We start from the raw sequence: 20590 nt of genomic DNA, 5'->3' as shown, positions 1-20590 counted from the left end.
GTCTGTTTTTCCCACTCCCAGGAAGAGGCAAAGCTCGAGATGTGAATTCTGCTTTGCTGGCTAAAGCCCAAGGCCACCTCGGCTGTTCTTCTCCATCCGTGAACACAGTTGGTCACTTATGTTTGTGATGTCCTTGTGTAAAATATGTTAGTATCTATTTTAGTTTTATTTCATCCATAAGAGGGAAGTGCCTGGTGACTTAGTAGTGCAACTGTCAGATTACCAGAGTGTATGATAGAATGATAGAATCATGGTTTAAGGTCATGTGCACAGATTTCGTCTCTTTGGCAACTTGTACTTCTTTTGCCCCTCTTTTGGCCAGTTTTCCATGATTTGGGCATGATGATTCCTAGGGTTATACTGTTGTAGGCTTTTGAAACAGTTCAGAAAAAAATTTTTTAACGTTTATTCATTTTTGAGAGACAGACAGAGAGCCTGAGTGGGGAAGGGGCAGAGAGAGCGGGAGACACAGAATCTGAAGCAGGCTCCAGGCTCTGAGCTGTCAGCACAGAGCCCGACACGGGGCTCGAAGTGGTCAACTGCGAGATCATGACCTGAGCTGAGGCTCGAACTCGTCAACTGCTAGATCATGACCTGAGCTGAAGTCGGGTGCTCAACCGACTGAGCCACCCAGGCGCCCCTGAAACAGTTTTAAAGCTGCAATCTAATAAGACCATGACATTAAAGGGGTTGTATTTTCTTTTCAATATTACCTTCTAATAATAATATACCTATTGAGGGATTTGTTATGAACAAAAGGTGGTGATTTTTGTAATGGACAAATTCCATCAATATCTACAGATAATATGAATTTATTTTAGAGAAGAAAAAATATATGTAATATATATGTATATCTTCAGATATACTTTCTAGGTATGTACCAGATTGTCAACAGTGACCTTGTCTGTGTTATGGAACTGGAAGGGGACTCTTCAGTTATGAAATGCCATGGAAAAAGAAACCTGGTTCTTGTGGTAGTATTCTGTAAACATAAGATATTTACACAAATTATTTTGATAGGTTTTTTAGATAAGAAAATTGTTCCACATAGATTTTTTTTAATGCATTTGAATTTTTATTCTACAACACAAGCAACATAAATACAATATCTTTTAAAATATTTTCTCTTTAGAATTTTCATTTTCACCTCCGATAAAATGTACACAAAATACACTTGCAAGCTTGCTTACAGGGACCTGATAAACAATGAACAGACAGATTCTATCAAATCAAACAGTTTATCAACATATAAAGGAGGGTAGTCTCGTGTGTGTGTGTGTGTGTGTGTGTGTGTGTCTTTTAATAAATATGACCAAACTGACTAAATAAGAAGGCAAAATAAAAACTGTACTTCTAGACAAGTCCTTTGGAGTAAACAAAATGCTTCAAGGCTCCTGGTGAATGGAATTGCGAGGATGAATTCTGCATTTTATAGATAAAATGGTACACTGACTCAAATCATTATGGCTATACCAAGCTTCATTTGTTTATAATTTTTAATGAAAACAAGTCGATTCTTTGGCATAATATAAGAAGGGATAAAAGAACCCTTACCACCCACTGGCTTTATTTAGAGTGGGAAATGATAACAGGGAAACTGTTTATAATGTAATTTATTTTATTTCTCTTAGAAAAGCAGGAAAATAATCTCGAATAATAGTCTTTTGGCATGATTAGGGCAATAAATGTCTTCTTCTTGGCCACCCCCACCCACCCGTTGAAAACAAATTAACAAGCAAAAATAACTGAAAGCAGCCTTTCCCTCTGGGCACCTGCTCCTGCCCCTATCATGCCATACCTGGATATCCTATCACATGGCTTCAACTGAAGTGAAACCCACAATCCTTGCAATCAAAAGCACTAATCCTTGTCCATTTTTTGCCTATTCAGCAGGGAACCGATTTTTATTATAGAAAACCACTTCCAACAAAATACAGATGGAAGAACTTCCATGGGAGGAATGCAAAGTAGCCTGCACATGACCATGAGGTAGCCCTGGATGACTGTTGTGGCTGGTAATGTCAGGGCTTGAGATTCCCTAGCTTGAAGAGAAAACATTTTGTGTGGTAGTTCAAAAGGTTGGCTTTTAGCTTCCCCCCCCACCCCCGCTCCCTTTTTTGGCACCAGTTGGTAAAATAAGTTGGAACTAAATTATTCCTAGAGATTAATATTTTAAATTTAATTTGAAAACCAATGACTATTAAAAGAACTAAATGCACACAGAGTTTCCAAAACAGATTATGGAAAACAAACGTGAACTGAAACAATCATTTCCATCCACAGAGGCAAGAACTTGACTCCTTAATACCATCAACCCTTTGATATGCTTTCTGATCTCACTAACTCTCGTAAATATAGTCATTTCTATTCATACAACAATCTAAAGTAATTTAAATGATGTCAGCGTATTTAAGCAGAAGGCTTTAGAGAATATGAAATCAATAAGAATGATATAATTAATATAATTTATACATGGATGATAATTTTAAGGTACTTAATTTTTTTCTCTTGAATTATTCCCTGATTATTCTTTTTTTGGTGGAAAAAAGAATTTCCAAAGTGAACTAATCAGATGAAGTGTTAAGAAACATAGGCCCCACCTATATTTAAGTTAACATAATTTCACTGTAGTCCCAAAGCCTGCTGATGCCCGTGAACATTTCTCCCATCACTGGAAGATGAGATAATGAATACGGTCTCCACTGTGCAGGTATGAACACAAACACACTTACCAAAAAGTCCTTCAAACAGGCACATGTACTGCTCAAAAGGGAGTTGTTCAGTTTGCAAATTTCCATGAAGCCACTTGGTAGACTCTTCACAGGTACATAAGAATTAAAATATTAATTTACACCAGACAGTTAAGAAGAAGGTACATCTAACGGTGTAATACCATTTTGAAGTGTTGATATTTGGGTGACTAATGAGAGAGAGAAACCTACTGGCAAGCAAGCAACGACTCAAAACTTCTGGAAGCCAGGAGCCAAAGTTGTGATGGAGTTGAGATGGAAATGTCTCATTAAAGCTGTAATGACAGAAGAAACTCAAACACTACATATTTAAATTTAAAATCACCTCAGTACAAGTCAAAGGGTCAACATGATACAAATGATCATCCATAACCAGTGTTTCTAAATACAAAGACGAGAAGCTTACACAGAATTCACTGTTTCATTGAACTTATACATTCATTGTCTTCTAGCTTGTAAAAAAAAAAAAAAACCTAATTGTTGGCATAATAAACCTAGAAACTGGGAAGATTGAGTAGGAATGCTGTAGAGAATCCAATCCCAAGGTGTCTGCCCAAGATTCAGTTCGATGTTTCTATAGAGCTTGATAAGTCAGGCTGATCTCATAGGCAGTGGTTGGAAATTTTTTCAAGCCAGTTCTCAAAATGTGGTCCCCAGACCAGCAGCACTGACCTCACCTGGGTACTTATTAGAAATGGAAATTTCCAGACCTACTGAATCTGAAACCGTGGGCATGGGCCCAACGACCTGCGTTTTAACAAGCCCTCCAGGTGATCCTGATGTGTGCCAAAGTTTGAGAACCACCTAAGAGCAAAGTCAAAAGATACTAGACGACGACCACTGAAAACTTTAGGATAGGAACTAATAATACGCAGCAATTCTTGGTGGTTGACAAGCTGGAAGGACCATACCTGGATGGGATGCACCAGTAGCTGACTGTAATTTTGTTACTAAGATGGTCAGCCAGTCTCTCCTCCCTGGAACCCCCACGCATTATTACACAAAGATACAGGGGAAAGGTTTTATATGATGCCAGTGGTATTGTATTGCATTTTCCTCAACTAGTAAGAGGTGCCATTGTTTATAAGGAAATTGAATCTTGTTCTCAACTGAGTTTCTCATAAATTATCCCCCGGGATAATTTTTTTTTTTTTTTTTGGTCTGTTTTCCCTGAAGCAATGATTGCATTTTGGAAATCTAAATGGTGTTCTAGTCCAAAACTCTGTATTAAAATTTTAGTTACTTCCACATCAAATATAAACATTATAAGCAGAGGAAGAGGATCTCCTAAAAGGAGAGAGACAATTTTCTAGATTGTTCCACTATGAATGAACATAGTTTTTTTTTTTTTGGATGAAGCATAATTATGAGTTCTTTACTAATTTCATTAAATCTTGCCCCATAACAAGCTCATTTTTATTTCCAATAAAAAGTGCTTAAAAAGAGTATCTTGCTTTTTCTAAGGCCACACTAAATGTCACCAGGATCACCTAAGTGGTACCCATGCATATCCAAGTTCTGTCACCCGCTTAATGTCATATGTTGGGTTTTCCTTACGTCTGTTTCCTTGTCTGCAGAGTATGTAGAAATATTGAGGCATATGGCACGTGGTGGATATTGACCTGATGCCCTCAGTACCTGGATCTTTAAACAATCTTGTCCTACCTGTCGCTTCCTTTTCAGAGAGTGCAGTGGAAAACTGGTTAGAACTGATTCTGCATATTCTCAAACTTTGATGATGACTTTTACTACCATCTACTTCCCAGGGAAGCAAGTAGAGAGGCACTGTTGGCTACAGGGCACTTGATTCTGAGTGATTAAACGGCAATTGAGAAAAGTTTACCAGTCGTGCGTGTCCTTCCGGACACAGACTGCCATGCACACCTGCAGAACGGCTGGCCCCGAATAGTAATATTCCATCACTTCCGGCTAATTTGGCAAGTTTTCTAAATTACCACTGAGGGTCTGCTTTAAGACTAAAGTTCAGACCTTATTTTATTTTCAAACACCCCGAAAACATTATATTATGTATGATCTTTCTATGAACGAACACGTTTTTAAAACCCTATTTGAAAAAATCCTCCTAGGATTGCAGATATGGGACATCAATTAAATACTTTCAACTCATTTTCACTGTTTGATTCCTGGCAACACTCATGTATTCACTCTGTGTCCTGAGAGCATTGTATTGTAGACAGAGCATGGCCTTTGAATTCAGGAACACCTCTTTTGCAACCAACGTTGCCATTTACTGGTGATCTTGGGCAAATATCTTAACCTCTCTGGGTCTGTGTCCTCATCTGAAAAAAATGAGGAAAACAAAACCTGTTTGACAAGGTTATCGTGAGAGCTAAAGGGTGATGTAGGTTCAGGTCTACGGTCACAGTGGCATTCAACAAATGTCACCTCCTCCCTGTCGTCTGTAACCTCTTGCGATTGTTACTGGCTCCAAACTCAGGTCTTCACTCTGCTTAGTCTGATAGGGCGGACACAGATGGATTTTCTTTTCTGAGAAAGAAAACCTTCCTGCAGAAGCAGCCCTGTGATGTATTTGGGGAAAGTCAGGGATCTCTGTCATATAATTGCATTACGTTCTTACAGTGAAGGCTACTTGATGGTCTCAACGGGCTCTGTATAAACCTTGAAACAACAAGAACTAAAAGCCTGGTGACACTGTACCAAGAAGTTTCCATTTAGAGGTGCTTTTGAATTATGTTAATATTCTGTCATGTTTGTTTGAAAATAATTTAGTCTGAGCCATTATATACGTTAGCATCTGCCTTGGTCATTACATAGCGTAAAGACGGTAGAAAGTGCCCTAGTTGTATATTGATGGAGGAGGCTAGAAAATAATCATAAGGGGAGAGATGGCAACATGGTGTAAAGAGGCAGCCTAAGCATTTTTAAAAGCTAATCAGGAGAGGCAAGAGCTAGGCGAGACGCTGGCCCTCCATCAAACCTATGTCCTCATGGCAAGGAGAAATCTGATGATGCGTGTGGTCTACTTGGCTGTCAGGAATTCCTAAACACTTTGAAATTCTCTAGGTATTTTCATGATGCACACTTTACCAAAATATTAGAAAAAGAGAGTACGTCTCAGTCGTAGGGTAACACACTTTTGGCAGTAAATACAGGCAACTGAAAGTGACGTGCAAAATCTTATTCTGCTTAGATCAGTAAATATATGGTCATGACTGTTTTCGCCACAAAGGCTGTCTTGACCTTGGTCTTTCAGAGACCTTGGGAGAGATGGAGTGAAGGAAGAGAGGGAGAGAGGCAGAAACCCAGACACTGGAAGTGTGTGAGGGGCCAAACAGGGAAGGGACCACTCATCTACCGAGGGTCCCTAATTATTTCCCTTTCCTCTCCACTCCTGGAGAAGACGGACGTCATTGTGACCTGAAGTCCTATTTGTTAGAGATTATTTGTCTCCGGCGATGTCCTCTTGACAACAGCAAATACCTCTGGGAAGTATCAAGGTGAGCTGAGACCAATATGGGCCTCGGGGTAGGCTATAGAATAGATGATGGGAAAGGGCTAAAACCCTCTTACAAAATTGTAGGTAAAGAGCTATGCACGTTTTCTCACTTTTTCATTCTTTGAACCTATAATGAGTCATAGTCTCAGAGCAGTGTTTGCACACAGTACGGGGGAAATTTATTTTCATAAACTAGCCTTGGATCTCATGAGAGAGAGTCTATGGGAGAATGAATTCTGATTTCCAAACAACTAACATATTCTGGGATGTGACATTCTAAATTGAGACTGGCTTTGAATTTTTATGCTATATAAAAAGTTGCTACATGTAAACATGTTTTAATCATGGATTTGACACTCTGCTTCTCTGAAGCTTCCTCCCTACCCTACCCCATGGCCCTCACCCCCACCAAGTTAATTTTGTAGTCCTCATGGGTTCACAAAGGGGAAGTAAACCTCAGAGAAGCAGTATATCATGGTGGTTCTGTTTCTTTTTGTGGTTATTGTGAAAACAAAGGAAAAGTATCTGACTTTCCATTCTACTTCCAAAACATAAAAAGTTTAAAAGTATAGAATACTCTTAAATACATTGCTGTTCCAACAGTTCACTGCTTAAGATCAAATAGTTGATCTGTGTTTACACTTGAAGTGTTGTCTAATGAGTAAAACCTGAAGGCAAAGAGAGGGTTTTGTGGAACTGGAAAAATGCCTTCTGGATTTTGCTGTGATCTCTGGATGGCATACGAAATGATGGGGTTCTTTGAGATTGCCTAAATAAGTCAGGGAACTCTGTCTTCCTTGAGAAATATGTAAATATCTACAAGGTTAAGATGAGGTTTACAAATACTAGCACTGAGCAAAGTTGTTGGTTTGAAATCCTTACTTCTGCACTGAAGAGTTGCTGTTTTATTTTTCAATGACATTCCATTGTGAACACGTTTTTAGGGGCTGGGAAAATGATAATGTATCTTAGCAACGAACTCTACTTTCTAGAATGTACACGAGTGGGCTTGATGAGTTTCAATCATTATAACTGAAGAACTATTAAGTGTACTGTAAATATGATAAAGTTTCCAAATTGATTTCCTAGTGATATCTAAAAGAAATATTCATGTAAAACAACAGCCTGGAAAGACACCAGACATAAGTAAATTTACTTGCCAGAGAGGAGAAGTGTTTGAAATTGAAAAACTTAATTTCCTAAATTTCATTCTGTGTCCCCTTCTCCTTTAGTTCTATTTTCTTCTGAGACCAGAGCTTGTATGCCTGACACCCTCATTTTATGTGATGCTTGTATAATATTTTAAGATTTAAAATGACTTCGTCACAATCTCTTTTCTCACCCCTTCCAGCTGTCTCCCTACCCCACACTTCCTGCCCCGTTCCCTGAGAAGTCTGCTCACTGATTGGAGAACTGAGTCCTTTCCTCCGAAGGTGCGGATACAAAATGAGTTGCGTTTTAACGTTTTGTTTCCTTAAAAACCCAAGGTTCTGCCCTATGTTCAGATAACTGTGGAGCATAGAAATGTCTGTGCAACAAAAAACTAAGGCACCATTTTTTCTTTCCCTTTCCTGTTTTGCCTTGGGAGCAAAAGCAAAGACTAATGGGAAGCCAGGGTGGCTGGTCAGTCTGTCTCTTGGCAACATCTGTGTCAGCCAATCTGTGTGTCAAAGGCTGCCAGCCCGTAGACTTAAAACCCTGCCAGGACAGCATTTTCTTCCTTTAGAAATAGGGAAATAAAGGCACAAACGTACCTTAGAAGAAGTTGGTGAATACCAACTGGAAAATCTTGACAGTTTGGGACGACTTTGAAATGTTCTGGGGTATTTTACAGAGGAAGCCATCCCTTTCTTGATTGTGACCCCCAAGAATGTTTTTCCAGCTGCTAATCAGCCCATAATCATAATAGAAAATCTTCCTCCAGTGAATGTCTTTACTAGATGCCTGAGTGCTTACACATCAGCTTGACTTACCAGCAGATATTTCCTTAACATTTCCATTAAAAAAAAAAAAATCAAATAGGTCAATGTAGTGTTTTCAAAGGGGTAGTCCTGGAAAGGGATCCTTTTGGGAATAACATCGCAAGCAGAAGCACTGGGAAATAAACATCAAGATTTAGAAACGTATCAAGGAATGGAGACTTTTCTGCAATAATGTGCGAAATCAGAGTATCATTTGTGTCATCCAGATACAAGGTTAGTGTCCAGGTTGGCCCCAGTGTTAGGGAGCGACAGATTGTTCTCTGAGACACTTGTTTTGGTGGGGCTGGTGGTGGGGATAACGCGATCAGTCAGACTGGCAGGCACTCTCTAACCCTTGCTACTGAACTTCCTCAAACTGAGTGGTCTACACGATGATGTCGTAGACCCGGCCCACTCTGCCCAGCCATTCTCTCACGGCCTGGCGCACGCGGATGTCGGTCACGTGACAGGTCAGCTGGCTGATGCACGGGAACACTGCAGGCTGGAGAGCCGTGAAGGTCTGGTCTGGAAGGATCTGAATCTGGTTGAGAACTGTTAGCATCATGTTGGTCCATGCCTAAGAGAAAGGATTTAGGGGAATTAGCGGCTTTCTCCTCTGGGTTCAGCTGAACTCTCAGGTGTGGCTAAGCCCTGCCAGTGTGCGAATGAGTTTTCTGTCTTTGGGCTGCAATAAGTCTGTCTTTACTAATTGAATGTAGCGACTAGAAATTGTCATTTTGAGTTCATCCATACAAGGAATAGCAGAAACTCCTGTGACATTAGGAATACCTGATTTTCAGCTTTTGTAGGCTAGAGGCATAACTCGTTTTATTGCAGTTTGCTTTTACTGTGCTTCCCAGATAGCGGGTTGTTTGTGTTTTCATTTGCTTACTTTGTGTCTCTGTGTCACATTTTGGTAATTCTCACAATGTTTCAAACTTTTGAATTATTATATTTGTTTGGGTGATCCGTGATATTACTATTATAACTGTTTTGGGTGCCATGAATTGTGCCTATATAAGATGGTGAACTTAATTGATAAACGTGTGTGCTCTGACTGCCCCACTGATCAGCCCTTCGCCCGTCCCTCTCCTTGGGCCTCCCTATTCCCTGAGACCCAACAATATTGAAGTTAGGCCAATGAATAAGCCTACATTGACCTTTAAGCGTTCAAGTGAAAGGAAGAGTCACAGGTCTCTCACTTTCAATCAAAAGCCAGAAATGATCATGCTTAGCGAGGGAGGCGTGTTGGAAGCCGAGACTGGCACAAAAGCCTAGCTTCCAGCCTAAGTTAGCCAAGCTGTGAACGCAAAGGGAAAGTTCCTGAAGGAAATTAAAAGTGTGACTCCAGTGAACACACACATGATAAGAAAGAAAAACAACCTTAGTGCTGACAAGCAGAAAGTTTGAGTGGTCTGGATAGAAGATCAAACCAGCCCCAACATTCCCTTCAGCCAAAGCCTAATCCAGAGCGAGACCCTAACTCTCTTCCATTCTGTGAAGGCTGAGAGCGGTGAGGAAGCTGGAGAAGAAAAGTTTGAAGCTCGCAGAGGTGGGTTCATGGGGTTTAAGGAAAGAAGCTGTTTCCCTAATCGGAAGTATTGATTGGAAGCTGCAGCAAGTTTTCCAGAAGATCTGCTGAGATAAGTGATGAAGGCGGTTACACTAAACAGATTTTCAATGCAGATGAAACAGCCTTCTGTTGGAAAAAGACGCCATCTAGGACTTTCATAGCCAGAGGGAAGTCAGTACCTGGGTTCAAAGGGCCGGCTGACTCTCTAGTTAGGGGCTAATGCAGCTGGTGACTTTAAGTTAAAGCCACTGCTCATTTACTATTCTCAAAATCCTAGAACCCTTAAGAATTATGCCGTATCTACTCCGTGCTCCATAAATGAAACAGGAAAACCTGGGTGACAGCACATGTTTACCCATGGCTCACTGAATATTTTAAACCTACTATTGAGAACTGCTACTCAGAGAAAAGGATTCCTTTCAAAATATTACTGCCTGTTGACAATGCACCTGGTCACCCACGAGCTCTGACGCAGATGTCCGATGAGATTCACGCTGTTCTCGTGCCTGCTAACACGACAGCCATTCTGCAGTCCATTTCTACTTTCAAGTCATTATTTAAGAAATACATTTCATAAGGCTCGAGGTGTTACAGTGATTCCTCTGCTGGATCTGGGCAAAGTAGACTGAAGACCTGGAAAGTATTCACTGTTCTAGATACTGTTAACAACATTCATGACTCATGGGAAGAGGTCAGAACATCGACATGAACGGGAGCGTGCAAGAACTTGATTCCAACACTCGTGCAGGACTCTGAGGGGTTCAGGACTCCGTGGAGGAAGTAACTGCGGTGTGGGGGAAACAGCGGAAGAATTAGAAGCAGAGCCGGAAAATGGGCCTGGAATCCCGCCATCTCATGATCGAGCTTCAATGGATGAAGGGTTGCTTCTTATGGATGAGCAAAGGAAGTGGTTGCTTGAGATGGAATCTACTCCCGGTGAAGACTATTGAAATGACAACAGAGGATTTAGAAGATTACATACACTCAGTGGATGGAGCAGTGGCAGGGTTTGAGTGGATGGATTCCCATTTTGAAAGCGGTTCTAGTGTGGGTCCAATGCTATCAAACAGCATTGCACGCTACAGAGAAATAATATGTCAAAGAGTCAATGCAGCGACCTTTATTGTCGCCTTATTTTAAGAAAGTGCCACAGCCACCCCAGCCTTCAGCAGCCACCACCCTGGTGAGTCAGCAGCCACCAACATGGAGGCAAGACCCTCCACCAGCAAAAAGATTATGACGTGTTAAAAACTCAGATGAGTTTTAGCAATGAAGTATTTTTAAAATTAAGGTATATGTATATATATTTTTAGATATAATGCTATTGTACACTTCATAGTATAGTGTGAACATAACTTTTATATGCTCTGGGAGATAAAAAAATTCAACTGACGTGCTTTGATATTTGCTTTATTGCAGTGGTCTGGAGGCAAACCTGCAATATCTCCAAGGTATGCCTGTACCAAAATCTTATTTATTCCTCATATTTTTAAAAACTCTCCTGCCTTCTCATAATGAATAAACTTTATTTTATTTATTTTTGTGAGGAGGAAGAGAGAGAGAGAGCGAGAGAAGGGAGGAGAGGGGCAGAGAGGGAGACAGAATCTGAAGCGGGCTCCAGGCTCTGAGCTGGCAGCGCAGAGCCCGATGTGGGGCGTGAGATCATGACCTGAGCCAAAGTCGGATGCTTAACCAACTGAGTCACCGGGGCGCCCCTTATGAAGACACGTTGAATTATCAGTCTCTATAATGCCTAGCAAACTGGAATAGGACTACCATACATCTCTGTTAGACTAGATTAGCAAAAGTCCAGTCAAAGATGATTTTTGTGGGTTCTAAAGTTTAGTACTATGTTCAAAATACTTTAGAGGAAAAAGAGGCATCTTGCAAGATTCATGCTAAGTCCAAATTTATGTTCGTCCTAAGAATACGGTTATGTGTAGGTTCATAGAATCCTAGGATCGAAGATCTAACTTATGCCTGCAACAGGGGCCCGCAATCTAAGCGCCCAGAGTATTTTGAAAGGGCTCCTGCTCACTCTAGATTCCATTTCTCTTTTCCCATCTCATCAGTTCCCGCCACCGTTTTCTTCTCAGGCTGGGTTGTTGATGCCCCCACGGAATTACAAACATTAACTATATAAAGGACCAGGAACGCTCAGAGCCCTCTAAGGAATGAGAAGTTTTGGGTGCTCGGAAGGGGCTAGCAAAACTTGGGACCAAAACAGTTCATTGGTAGGACCACATAATAACGCGTCCTTTGCCTGTGTCCTGTACATATTTCCTCAGGGCATCTTCAGACACACTCAGGACTCCATGCCAGAGAAGGTATGTTCACTTTAGAAGCTTTAGCTTCATCTCATTTATCCGAGTGAGCTCCAGGTTCTCAATAATATCTCTTGGAACCCATAAAACCATCCCTGAAATTATCTAAGAATCAAATTTCAGTTTCACACAGATGGAGTGACGCAGACAGATGCTGCGTCTCAGGCTCAGGCCGTCCTCTGACTTTGGAGGGAAACGGTCAACTCTCAGAATGCGTATGAGTGTTCTGTAAGGGGGACGTGTCTGCGCTGTCACGGGGGACCCAGCCTCCCTCTTGCGCTGCCAGGCGCGCCTCCCCGCAGGCTGGGGCTGGCAGGAACCCACCTGGATCTGTGCCTCGGCGTCCCTCCCGGACACACTCAGGGAGCTCCCGGTGGAGCCAGAGCGGGGCCTCTTCTCCTGTCGCAGGAGCTCAGGGCCCGCGCTGAAGGAATGCCGCATCTGCCCTTGGTCTACCAAGTGCTGGGGACGCTGAAGCAGCGGGGAGTCCTGGCCCCGCGGACCCAGCGGCTCGCCCTTCTTCTCCGCTTTGCCCTCTTTGGGGAACGTGGGCAGGTTATGCTGCTGTCTCCTCTTTTTGTATTCAGTCATCAACTTGGAAATGGTTTTGTCGGCCGCCATGGTGTAGATTCTGTTCCCCGCGTTCTCCCACCATTCTTTCTTCCGGCTGGGATCCTTCTTCTCCACCTTGGGGCTGGGGGGCGGCAGCACGTCCCCGCTGCCGGCCCGCAGGCTCCCCGGCTCGCCGGCGTGATCCCGCGTCTGGCTCCGGTCGTCCTCCGAAGGCGTGTCTTTCCCCGAGAACCCCCCGGTGGATGGGGTGGAGGACTCCGACTGGAAGGACGGAAGGATGAAGAACGGGTCACTCTTGAAGATGGGAGCCTCCTCCACGCTGTTCTCCAGGTCCAGGTGCATCTGGATGTAGTTGGTGGACAGCTCCATGCACAGCTGGTGCAGCCTCTTGACCAGCCACACCCAGTCCGCGTTGCTGATGGGCTGCACACTTAGCGACGGCATCCGGGCCCTCCACTGCCTCTTCTCCTTGCCTCTCGGGGGGCTCACCTGGGCCGTCTCCTCAAAAATGTCTTCGTCTTCTGAAGAGCACTGCTGGGAGGAGTCCGTGCTCCTCTCGTCGTCCTCGAAAAGGACTTTCTTCACTTGCTCGGCCGTGATGGTCTCTTGGTTGGTGAGGACCGCGCAGACGAGCGCGTGGAAGTAAATGTTAAAACTCATCGCGGACTGGCGGTAGAGGTTGGCGGCGCCTCCGATCCCAGACACCTTCTTCAGCAGGCACTTCAGCCCAGGGCTGGTGTCGAACTCTCTCGCCGTCCTGTACGAGTCCAGCAGCAGGTCGAAGATGACCGCCAAGTTCTGCATGGAGATGTACCTGAGGAAGCCGGCCAGCTTGGCCTCGGGCACCTGGACCGTCTTCTCCTCCCCGGGGGAGGGGCCCTTGACGAACTCTTCTAACAAGATGTCGTACAAGTTCTGGAGCAACACTTGATGCGAGAGCAGGCTCACCACAATTTCCCTGAAAGAAACGCTTCAAACGAAAAGAAAGGGATTGATCAGTAGTCTGCGTTCGGCCGGACGTGAGGTTCGTTAAAGCGATTCGGATGTTGCACGTTTTGGAACGATGCGGGTGAAATGATAAACTTACTTGTAGTTTAATGCCTTCCTTCAAGAAGGGGCATTACGTGGTAACCATTTTCACCATCATTAATGGGATTGCTGATACTTTTTTAAAAATCTAGGAGCTATAATATTAATGTATTATAAAAACTATTAAATACAGGCATTTTATTTCCTTCATAGCTACGAGTCGTGAAGTGTCAAACCAGAAAGTAACAATTTCTGGTCAATTCTCTGCATTTTAATCGGCTTTCTCCTCTGCCCTTTGGCTTTTTTTCTCAAACTCCAAGATGGCAGCAATCTCACTGAAGTCTGGCTTTCCAGGGACCGCACGTGCTTACCAGGATTAACTGTTAATGCTCTAGGTGCCTATGTGTAAAAACTCCAGTGCTGCCAACACGTGAGATGGAGAAGAACCAAACATGTGCAGCATGAAGAAAGAGGTACTTTAACTCAAGCTTTGTAAGCCAAATTGAGGAGAGAAAGCAGCATTCACTCAACACACGCAATTCTCTTTTGTGTCCTCTCCCGCCAGCATGGCCAGGGGACTCCTTTGCGGGCCCCGAATGCTCTTTTGGATCCACGGAGATACCCCTCGTGTCAGCTATGTGGGATGGGGCGAATCCTCCCTAGACATCTAGCCAGGCCTCCTGGTTGAGAAGCGGGCACCACCCATCAGTCACCAGGACAACTTCCTCCTCATCCTTATCAGGGCACAGCCCACATATAAGGAAGCCTTAGAAATGCCCTTTGGCGATGTGGCCTCTTCTGTTTGGTTGCATTCTTATACTAAGAAAACAATTTCAATTCCAGGTACTACCTTCAGCTGAAAATTTTAATTCCCCCACGTGGCTTGTGGTTTCACATTCTTTTCATTGCTCTTAAGAACTCCACGCAAATAGCTTATGCCATTATGTTGCAAACTGATTCCCGTGATGGGATAATTATAGCAAGATGGCAACTCTTATTAATAATGTTTATTTCAAAAATCCAACCATTACTTAGTATGTCTAGTTATGACCTTGCAGGTAAAAATTACTTTTTTTTTTTTTGTAACAGAAAGGAACACAAGTGCTTGTGTACATTGAAAGGCTGACCCTGCCCTTTGTGCAGTGGTACACTGTATATGCTCAGCAAAGATGGAATGAATGAGCAGCGAAGAACTGTCACCCTAACGAGTCACTTAATTGTTTTGGTGGTTAAGCACACATGACACAAAGTTGCTATTTTGGCCATCTTAAAAAGTACAATTCGGTGGCATTAAGTACGTGCACAATGTTGGGTAACCATCACCGCTATTTCTAGAACTTTTTCATCTCAAACTCAATACTTACTGCACAGTAACTCTCCATTCCCCCTTTTGATAAGTTAGCTAATTAATTTTTAATTTTTTGTCCTCTGCCTGATAATTTATTGAAGGTATAGGAACCCTGAATATGCATTTTTCTGAAGAAGAGGGCTCGAAAAGCCACCAAATTGGTCTAATACTTTGTGTCTACAACTACAGGACACGAACTATAAGGGAAGTCCTGTCACCAATTACTCAAGTCTATACCCTTGTCTGTCGTCTTCACCACACTCTAAAGTCCCCAAGGTCCAGGGCAGTATTTTATTCAGCTGTGTCCCCAGGGCCTGGGAAAATGTCTGGTGAGAGGAGCACTCAGTAAGCATCCAAGACGAACCGAGTAACCAAAACTTATCGGTTCTAGGTGCAGGTGCCTGAACACATCCCTGCCTGGACAAAATGTTCTCCCTGAGAAATGGCTCTGACGCTCCAACCCCAGGGCCCTGGCAGCCTGGACTCCTGAAGCAGGAACCACAACCAGAGGGGTGAGTTTGATCAACCTTCTGAAGGTATAAACACCATAGCCCAGAGGACATGATCTATCACCTTCCCTGAGAACTGGAAAACCCTTTACCAGCAAACACTTAAAAAGAGGGTTGACGCAAGGCCACGTTTGAATTCTGGAGGATCTTTACCAACCGAGATCCCCCTTTCGATGCTTTAGGATATAAAATGGCTAAGTGTGCGTGTAAAAAGAACAGAAAATCCCTTTTAGGTTCAAGCTGACTGACGTAGCAATAAGAAAACAAAGTGGCAGCAGCAATACTGAGGAGATCAAAATTTCAGAAAGATATCAAAAAAGTGACATAACTGTTTATAGATATGCAACTCTTAATCATCTTTTAAAAAAGACCCAGAGCAAACCAAAATCCATAGATGATTTTTCAATTTGTCGTACCCAAGCGTTTCAACCTTTTGCTCAGCATATAGCATACCCTTTAAAGGAGGGGACCGTGAAGTGTTCAGATGCCAAGTGCAAAGGAAAGTCCTCCTCCTCGAGTTAATTGCATAACAAGTGGCTGACTTAAGACACGCTAATGTCAGTATCAGCGATAAACAGATTCATGAAGTACTACTTCTTAAAGCTCTCACATTAGGTGGGTTGTGTAAAGCTCAGGGACTATCAGTGCCAAAGCGATTTAAAAACTGCACCCAGATTTCTCTTTATTCAGTTTATAATCTGAATTTGATTTAGGGCTTTTTTTTTAATTTATTTCCATGGGTGATTTCACTATGGACCTCTGAGGATGCACTGGACGGCATATAAATGAACTTTCTTTAGGTCTAACTCCTCTTGCTCTCCGTCCTGTGCTAAGTTAAGGTCTGTGCTAACAGTCAAATCCAAGAATGCAAAGTGGCTCCACCCTTTTGCTATGTCCCTGGGTAGGTGGCCCAGCCTCTCTGAATGTTTCCTCGTGGATAAAATGGGAGTGGAAATACCTAGCCACTGTATTCCACATATAGTGCTCAAACACTTATCATCATTACCATTCCTGTGTCGGAAGTTTAAAAATGGAAACTTCAGTCATGGCTATTCTCCTTCAAGTCTAGGAACAATAGTTTTCAGGCAAAATGATAGCATTTAAAAAAGGCAAGGTTCTTGGGGCAGGGCAGAGATCTTTCTGTCTCCTGACAGCTGTCTTGCTCTTAAGAAGTTGACGTATTTCTCCCTGAAATAATATAAATCATGCCTCACGTTACAATTTTCTTTAAAAAAAAAAAGGGGTGTAATATAGTCCTAAAAACACACTGAATTGTGTCCCCCCACCAACACCACTCATATGTTGAAATCTGAACCCACAGTACCACAGTGTGACTGTATTTGGAGATAAGGTCTTGAAAATTAATCAGGTAGACCCTAATCCACTATGACTGGTGTCCTTATAAGAAGAGATTAGGACACAGACATACACAGAAGAAAGACCATGTGAAGACACAGGGAGAAGGCATCCATCCAGAAGCCAAGAAGAGAGGGCTCAGAAGAAACCGACCCTGCCCACACCTTGATCTTGGGCTTCTAGGCCCCAGAACTGTGAGCAAATACAGTTCTGTTATTCTGTTAAGGCACCCAAGTCGGCGGTACTTTGTTATCGCAGCCCTAGCAAATTAGTACATGTGAAATGTGGAAACTTTGGTGGAGAGGTGAACAGTTTTCTGCGAAAACCTTGGCTAGAGGACTCTATGAATGTTTCCAGTCTTCTCAGCCAAAGCTTGGACTACAGTGAGCCAGAACGGGAAATAAACGAGCTCTGCTCGTCCTAAGTTCCCCACATGTTTAGGCTGGTTAGCTGCTTACCTTTTCTTGGTATGTCCATTTGGCTTCTCATCGGGAGGCAGCTCAATAATGAGCTGACAGGACTGAGCGTGGTCGAAGTTGTTTGGAGTCTTTGGTGAGCACTGGGTGTCCAACATAAACACCTGCGAAGACATGCAAAGGTACAGTTCAGAGCCCCATCATCCTCGACCTGACTCCACCAGGGATTAGCTGGGTGGCCCTGGGTAAGTGGCTTATTCTTTCTACTCATTTTCTCACCTATAAAATAAGGTTGATACTGAGGTTTCCTACCTGGTGTGTTTGCTGAGAGAATTAGTATGTGTATATTACATACACATAATGTTGGAACAGTAAATATTCAGCAGAAGTTAGCGGCTGACGCTAACACTACTCACTACCTTTATCATGTGACAGTTCATTACACTCCAAACAGCAAGTGCTGCTATTCAAGGTGAATTACGAGCGCGTAAAGAGGGGCGGTGTTTGTGAAAAAAAAAAAAAAAATCTGATTTTGATGTCAGTTATATTCTATCCAACACAGGAATAAGAAATTAATCAGGACCTCCTGTCGGGACTACTAATGTGGACCTGCAATTCTACCAGACGGTGGGAGAAGTGACCAAGAAGATAGCAACCGCTTCCCAGTCCAGACCTCCGTGATCTCATTTCACATGACTTCACAGACCTTTGCTACCTGCCTTTGGAAATAGAAATAGTCTTAAGAAACTTTTCCTTTGTTGACACAATTTAGAAGGGAAAAGTTTCTTATCAGATTCTCTGGGTTCTCTGAAGGGTGGACACAGGAGGCACGTGGGAAACATCTGTATCTAGCGGTGTAATGATGTCCCATTAGACAAGTTATCCCATTAGAGGACCACCCTCTTGGCTTCTCTGTTACAGTGCCTTAATGCCGCAGCTGTCCACAACAGCCACGTGGATGTTAGTGGTTCTTCGCTGCAGCCTTATGACCTTTCTTCTGTTCCAGGCTCTGCGGACCGGCCATGGATGCTTCAGAGGGATGTGCTTTCTCCCTTCAGAACAGTACAACCGTCATGTCCTGAGATATCACGAGTGTTGATGGCAGATGATGGGAGAAGCGGGAGGTGAAAGGTGGTCCCACTCTGTGAGGAGTGCTGGGGAAAGCCCTTTAGAAACCAGGCCTAGCCTGGAAACTTCTCAACTGATAATCCCGGTATCCTGGATTATTAATGTACTAAGGGGAGATTTTATTAAGAATTTGAACAGATCTTATAGAGAATGAGAGCCTCTGAATAAAACCCCTAATTCACTTTATTTTTCTAAGTAATTAGAACGTATTTATTCAATGATTGAATCTGACATTGCATATACATTTATAAAAATTGCTTAATTTTATTTTTTATTTGAGACAGTATGTGCGGGGCAGAGGGATAGAGAGAATCTTAAGCAGGCTCCATACTCAGCGTGGAGCCCGACATGGGGCTTGATTCCGTGACACTGGGATCATGACCTGAGACGAGATCAAGAGTCAGACCCTCAACCTACTGAGCCACCCAGGTGCCCCATAACTGCTTAATATTTCAAACATACCACACACGTATATGCAAAATACCTTCTGTATATGAAGGCATAATTCATATATGTCTGTTGCCATTACATGAGACTGTATTCCCCATAACCACTATTATGAATAGATGTAAATTTAGGAACAGTGCTTAATTACTGCTGGAAGCCCATGCGGGGTTTCTTGGAGGTAGACTGACGTGTTGCTCAAGTGTTTGGGGGCATATCTGCAGCCGGTGCTAATGCTGGAAGGCCTTCTGTGATTCAGTAACTCCCTGAGTCAGCAGACATTTAGTAAGTGCCTTCTATATGCCCTGCTCTAGGGCCACCAAGGCGAATACACAGAACGTGCTCTCTGCTCCTCGGGAGCTCACAACCAGCTTTCGTGAGTTCTCTGACGTCTGCCAGAAGAAAAAGTCATTGGTACATGGGGATCCCCGCATGAGTAAGTGTATTTTAATTTCACTTCTCAGTGACAGTCAACTGAACTGTGAGTCTGCAAATTACGCAACTTGTAAGTGTGCCATCCTTAGGCACTCGTAGTCTGGCAGTAACATCAATATTTAAGCAAATACGGATAATGTAAGCAGTCCAAGCAAGGCAAGTGGTGTATGAAGTGGAAGTGGCCCGTCAGAAAAAGGACTCTATCTGATCTGGGCACTGGAGGACGCAACAAGCAAGAGACGGTACAGACGATCATAATGCCGTTGACTGGGTTAGTCATTCCTCTTAAAGGGCTGTATGGACCAGGCGCAGAGGAACGACGTGCACGTCCCCAAGGGAGTGGAAAGCAGTGTGGTGATGTGAGACCATCAGGAAGAGGCTTCTAGGATCACAAGCCCTAGTCCCAGCATCTAGCAGCCCCTGGGATCACAAGCCCCAGTCCTTACCTGCTGAGCCATGGCTCGAATGCGCCAGTACTCGGCCTCCGCACTGGGGGAGGAGGAGGGGGCCGCCACCCTCACCTGGCAGCCTTCCCCACTGAAGCTCTCCGTGCCATTGTGGAAGCAGCCCAGCAGATCCTAGGGAGAAACACAGCAGGCGTTCCCTGGGTGCGTCCAGGCCCCGTCCCCGAGCTGACACTGTCCCTGCGTCCGGGACGGAAGCACTGATCCGACAACTTCTCTCTCCCCCTCTGCAGGATTGCGGGTGAGACAGCCTGCTAAGGGGAGGAGGGCAGAATCCGGGTGCCCGACCTGACAGGGGGCAAAGGAAGGCTGGACCCTGCTCGGGCTCCTCCTGCCCGCACTTTACCTTCACCGGCTTGAGCGTGGCGGAGAACGCGTCCTGCAGGGCACAGCACGCGAGCCTCCACATCTCCTCGGTGAACACGGGGCCCGCCGTGACGAGGACATACCTGCCCAGGGAGACAAGGAGATCCTGAATCTGTATGTTTGCCGTCACACGGTGTAAGGACTTACAGACGCGTGCACAGATTTATTCCATAGCTTCCATAGCAGGTCTCACTGCCTCTCATCACTCCCGGCTTCCGCCTGTGACGTTCCATCGTCCTAACACTGTTCCTAAAGCATTTGACTTTAGAAATGTCAACGGGTCCCCAGTGTAAATAGGGCAATGTTTAGGCTTGCATGCAAGACTGTATATATTCTGTGCTAGGTTTTCCATTCTAGCTCCATTTTCCGCCACTCCTCTACAAAGGACAACCGAACTCACCCCCCTCTCCCCCCGCCCCTGTCATTGGGAACTCTG

General features: G+C 43.7%; 1 protein-coding gene across 2 annotated transcripts in view; it reads right to left on the bottom strand.

Moving 5' to 3' along the window:
- Window positions 1–6621: 6621 nt before the first annotated feature.
- The window catches only part of ARFGEF3 (ARFGEF family member 3), a 177212-nt gene continuing 163243 nt past the window's right edge, over window positions 6622–20590 (bottom strand). For both annotated transcript variants that reach the window (XM_042939936.1, XM_042939935.1), the window contains 5 exons: window positions 20135–20237; window positions 19771–19902; window positions 17360–17481; window positions 12411–13629; window positions 6622–8766 (listed from right to left, as the gene is read on the bottom strand). In XM_042939936.1, coding sequence (XP_042795870.1) covers window positions 8575–8766; window positions 12411–13629; window positions 17360–17481; window positions 19771–19902; window positions 20135–20237 — 1768 coding nt within the window. In that variant the 3' untranslated portion in view covers window positions 6622–8574. The remainder of the gene's footprint in view (window positions 8767–12410; window positions 13630–17359; window positions 17482–19770; window positions 19903–20134; window positions 20238–20590) is intronic.

This window comes from Panthera leo, chromosome B2 (assembly GCF_018350215.1).
Source record: "Panthera leo isolate Ple1 chromosome B2, P.leo_Ple1_pat1.1, whole genome shotgun sequence".
Taxonomy (NCBI): domain Eukaryota; kingdom Metazoa; phylum Chordata; class Mammalia; order Carnivora; family Felidae; genus Panthera; species Panthera leo.
The sequence above is the reverse complement of the archived record's forward strand: the minus strand, read 5'-3'. Positions and strand labels throughout refer to the sequence as shown.